We start from the raw sequence: 5,157 nt of genomic DNA, 5'->3' as shown, positions 1-5,157 counted from the left end.
TATATGAAACAGTACTTAAATGTGATCAAATAGTAAAATAATATATATTTATATCTAATAAAATTACTCTAAATCCATAATATAATATTTAATTAAATTTGTCATACATTTCATTATTTTCCGTGAAAATGTTTTGACAGTTTGTTAAACTGTTGCTAAATGCCAATCGCACCCCCAAAAGAAGTTTATTTTCCTATACCAAATTTCCAATACTCTCTACTACGCTTCTCGATCGATCAGCAAAACTTTCCAATCCTGCAATCACCCTGGAATCAAATCCTAAACTCAGATCTCAACATTCGTTAATCTCAATCTCGCGAACTGTTTATTGAATGATCTCATCAGAATTTGAAGAACCGAGCAGCTGAAATTCGAGAGGTAAGCCCCAAATCTGTTCATCATTTCCCGGAATTCCTTTCTGAGATCACTAGTTTATACGACATGCTCGGGAAAAAAAAATCAATGGCGTCTAAATTATGCTACAATTGCATTTGGATCTGGGGGACGTGATGGTCGATTAGGCATTTATAATATTGCAATTTCTCATTCGCAGCTAAGAATATATGTCCTTGAATTGCTGTTAGGGTTTTAGTTCGGTGGGAAGATGAATTTCCTGCTGCGAGCTTCTCAAGCTGCAGCACCAGCAACAACAGATCACCCGACGCCGCCGCTCCCGGCCTCCTCACCTGCACCAATTCCAATTGATTCGAGCAACCAATCCAAACAGGGCGCGACATTGGAGGGGCTGATCAGCGATGAGAAGCTATCATCTTTGTACGCCAATGAAGATCGAGCGAGTAGAGGTGGTAGTGAGAATGGAAGCGCAGGGACTACTTATTTGAAGGACCATACTCCTATTCCTAATAGGCATCTTGACGTTACTGAGGATGAAGGATGGATCACTATTCCAAATAGTATGTGGACTCACCCCTGTCTTTCTGTAACCTCTGAAATTATCTGCGTACATTACCCTAATAGAGTGTGTTGCTAGTATTGAGAATCTCTAAATTTTGATGAGTATTGGCAGGGGAACTTCCTGATAACTGGAATGATGTGAAAGATATAAGCTCATTTCGTTCTCTAGACCGGTCCTTTGTCTTTCCTGGTATGGTATTTTATCAGTTATGAGGTCAATTGACAGTTGATAGTCATAGGTTTAGTGTAATTAAACTTGCACTTGATACAGGTGAACAGGTTCACATCTTGGCTTGTTTATCTCCATCCAAAATGGATACTGAAATTGTGACTCCATTTAAACTTGCTGCTGCAATTAGCAAGAATGGAACAGGACAAAATGGCAAGCACCAAAATGGAAATGCTACTGATGAAGACAAAAGCTCACCTGTTTCTAAAGAATCAGAGCTTGCTGATACTCCAAAAGTAGTTGGGGAATCACTGATCAGAATGGAAGATTATAGAAGACAAACAGAGGCATTGCTTCAGAGATTCAAAGAGTCCCATTTCTTTGTTCGAATTGCAGAGTCTAATGATCATCTTTGGTCGAAAAGAGGTACTGCGTGCACATCCGAGGAGACAGAAACAACCCATGGTGCAGAAAATGACCAGAGTACTGCCTCATTGTCTTCCATTAATGCATTTATTGATAAAGGGAGATTTGATGCAAAGGTTTCTGGTGGTGTGGCAAGAAATTCTGTCAACTCTTTCTCCCTCCCCAACGGAGATATAGTGGTATATTTTAAAACTTTCAATATAATTCAATTGGTTTACCTTATTCTGCATTTATTTAGCATGTACTTATTGACAAATATGGAATTGATTACTCTTTTGTTTCAATAACAACAGAAGGGTTTACTGCATAATCTGGCTAGTCTGTGTAACTTTGATTTGAAAGACTACTTTTTCCATGCATATTAATTTATAAACCGGCTTATCTGGTTGCTAGCTTTGAAGTTGGAAATGAGAATATATTCATGCATTTATATTCAGTGTCAAATTTCTCTAGGTAAAAGGATTTTTGATTCATATTCTAACTATAGAAAGCTATGTTCTTGTTTGGAAGGGTGCAGGTTGTTTTACAAGTGAATGTGGGCGTTGATTTCGTAAAAGATCCAACCCTAGAGATTCTCCAGTTTGAGAAATATAAATCTACAACTCTATCTTCAGTAAGCGAATCTACATCAACATATCCAGATCCATGTGGTGAGCTACTGAAGTGGCTAATTCCTTTAGATAACTCAATTTCTTCTCCTCCATGGCCCGCATCTCCACCTCTAGTCAATGCAGCACACAAAACAAGCTTTTCTTCATCATCTGGTTCTCAACTCTTCTCTTTCGGTAACTTCAGAAGCTATTCAATGTCTTCCATTAATTCAGTTCAACCAAATGCCCCTTCTTCTTCATCTTCACAAGCTTCATCTTCATCTTCTTCTTCTACTACTACATCTAAACCTAGCTTAGAGTTAGAAGATTGGGACCGTTTTGCATCACAGAAGTTTGTGAAAAGTCAAAAGACTGGGAGTGAGGGTCTGCTGTCTTTTCGAGGTGTTCCTCTTGAACCAGAGAGATTTTCTGTTCGTTGTGGATTAGAAGGTATTTATATACCTGGGAGAAGATGGAGGAAGCATTTGGAAATTGTTCAACCCATTGATATCCATACTTTTGCTGCTGATTGTAACACAGATGATCTTCTCTGTGTTCAAATAAAGGTATGACTTTATTATTTTACTGTGACTTTTACTTTTGTGTTGTGGTTCCAGATATGTTTTAATGGTTTTTTATTTTCTTGCAGAATGTTTCTCCAGCTCACGTTCCAGATATCGTTGTATATATAGATGCTGTAACTATCATATTTGAAGAGACATCAAGAGGTGGCTCACCTTCATCAATTCCAATTGCATGTATAGAAGCTGGAACTGACTATAGTCTGCCAAATCTAGCCCTCAGGTTGGTCTTTTTCTTTATAGCATCTACCTTCCATATATGTCTTAAAGTCTCAAATAAGGGCTCTTTGAATGTATTTTCTTATTGATATGACTATATACACTGGTACATCACGGAACTGGATAGATCTCTACAAATAGTTGTTTCACTCTTTCGGATGGTGTTGGGAAAAAATATCTAATCCCTCATTATGAAAGTACATCTTTTGTACACTTATATTCTACATAAAGTCATTTTATTGAGTCGCATGTATGAGCTTTTCCTGGCATTTCTTTTCTTAAGTCATTTTTTAAAAATATTTTCACTTTTACACTACCTAGAAAACCCGATCTTACTTTCTCTAATGTCCATGGTTTTTTAGCCTTGGTTTTGACCTACAACTTCATTCGCTTACCAATTACATTTTATATAGCAAAACCCCATCTTCCTTTTCTTTCATTTAAACTTGTCACTCATTTACTTTTTAGGTTATTAGCAATTGCTTAACAGGCAACCCATGACACAAATTTGTATAAAACTACTACTGTAGCTAACAAAAACTTATTATTATTCAAATCTGAAAAACCACCACTACTGGCATCTTTAGAATGCATTATATTCACCTATTGTAATTCTTGTATGAACGATGATATGATGTTTAGGAGCGGAGCTAGGAAAATGAATTTGCTTTTCATTCCAGAATAAAAAATGAAATTGGCATGATAATAGCTGACAGTTTTTATTCTATATTTTGCAGGAGAGGCGAAGAACACTCTTTTATTCTGAAACCAGCTAATTCAATACTGAAATCTCCTAAAATGCCAAGTAGTAATAGGATGTTTGAGTTGCCGCATTCAAAATCTGGAAAACCACAATCAAATATCATGCTTTCTCCCAAGCCTGTGGAGGATAAGAAGACTTCATCAATTCCAGATCGATATGCAGTCTTAGTATCATGCAGGTGCAACTATACAGGTAATCCAAAATTACATTCAACTGCTCATTTGATCAAACCCACTTAACCTTGAATCTCACACCAGGAAATGTGTTGTATAATATCCATATTTTCATATATCCAATTCATTAATCAAGTCACCTTACAACCAAGATACTAACTTCATAAATAGGAAAGGTAGAAACTAATTCCTAGTAATTCTAAAAAAATTAAATCAACAATTAACTAGCCATTTACTTCAATTTGGAAAAAGATGTTAAACTGACAAGTAATTTGTATCAAATTCTACATCATTGGCTTGCTTTCTATATTGTTTTGATCAATTTTAGTCATCTTTTTCACTGAACAAATTCAGAATCAAGGCTGTTCTTCAAAAAAGCTACAAACTGGAAACCGCGGATCTCCAGAGACTTAATGATATCTGTTGCATCCGAAATTTCACAGCAAAATCTTGAACATGACGGAAGGGTCTCTCAGCTTCCAGTTCAGGTGCTATACATAAACAAAACAATTTCTTGAAATCTTTAATTTTCCTTTTTTTCTAACTATTATATATATATGTACTATTATCAGGTATTGACTCTTCAGGCATCAAATCTGACACTGGAAGACCTCACCCTAACAGTTCTCGCTCCAACTTCTATCACCTCACCTCCTTCAGTCGTGACATTGAACTCCAATCCTTCATCTCCTACAACCAAATCACTGTCTCTTGATGAGCAAACAGTTCCCATTTCTGATGTTATTCCAACCACTGCTTTGGGCTGTAATCATCTCTGGTTGCAGAGCAGAGTTCCATTAGGGTAATTTTTCCTCACTTTTTTTAAAAAAAACTTATTCGCGACTTAAAAAACAATTTTGTTTCACTCTTTTCAGGTGTGTTCCTTCTCAATCTACTGCAACTGTCAAGCTTGAGCTTCTCCCATTGACAGACGGCATAATCACGCTTGATACTCTACAGATCAGTGTTAAGGAGAAAGGTAACTTATATTAAGATCTATTTTTATTATCTCATTGGTAAAAATCTAAATGTTTTCTTAAACAGGTATAACTTACATTCCTGAGCACTCACTTAAGATTAATGCAACCTCGAGCATAGCCACAGGAATCGTTTAAGATGGCTTAATCACAGGTTATGCTTTTATCGACTGTGAAATTAGATGAGTGCTACATTTATTCCTCATCTCGCGCGTTAACATGGTATAGAAAATCCCACATTTTTTTTTTGTTATATTTACTTGGTTGAGAATTTTGCAGTTCACAGCTTCAATCTTTCTTTGTACCACCGAGGAGATTAAGTGTTGTTCAATATTCTGAATGCT

At 36.3% G+C, this 5,157-nt stretch overlaps 1 protein-coding gene across 1 annotated transcript; it reads left to right on the top strand.

The window, feature by feature from the left end:
• The first annotated feature begins 604 nt into the window (after window positions 1-604).
• Window positions 605-4,951, top strand: LOC141250436 (uncharacterized). The gene is made up of 10 exons (XM_073669967.1): window positions 605-914; window positions 1,028-1,105; window positions 1,187-1,689; window positions 2,028-2,666; window positions 2,750-2,904; window positions 3,638-3,855; window positions 4,191-4,324; window positions 4,409-4,638; window positions 4,712-4,815; window positions 4,881-4,951. Exons 1-10 carry the CDS (start codon window positions 605-607, stop codon window positions 4,949-4,951), a joined length of 2,442 nt encoding a protein of 813 aa, XP_073526068.1.
• Window positions 4,952-5,157: the final 206 nt, after the last annotated feature.

Source organism: Phyllobates terribilis, unplaced genomic scaffold, assembly GCF_046119375.1.
Source record: "Phyllobates terribilis strain yellow unplaced genomic scaffold, ASM4611937v1 Scaffold_5696__1_contigs__length_49810, whole genome shotgun sequence".
In the NCBI taxonomy this organism is placed as follows: Eukaryota; Metazoa; Chordata; class Amphibia; order Anura; family Dendrobatidae; genus Phyllobates; species Phyllobates terribilis.
This window is presented reverse-complemented; position numbering and strand designations above follow the sequence as displayed.

Bases quoted from the DNA above. Each gene is read 5' to 3' on its own strand.
- LOC141250436 (XM_073669967.1), top strand. From the start codon at position 605: ATGAATTTCCTGCTGCGAGCTTCTCAAGCTGCAGCACCAGCAACAACA. The intron at 1,106-1,186 runs GTATGGTATTTT...CACTTGATACAG, and splicing joins CCGGTCCTTTGTCTTTCCTG to GTGAACAGGTTCACATCTTG. The intron at 4,325-4,408 runs GTGCTATACATA...TACTATTATCAG, and splicing joins TCTCTCAGCTTCCAGTTCAG to GTATTGACTCTTCAGGCATC.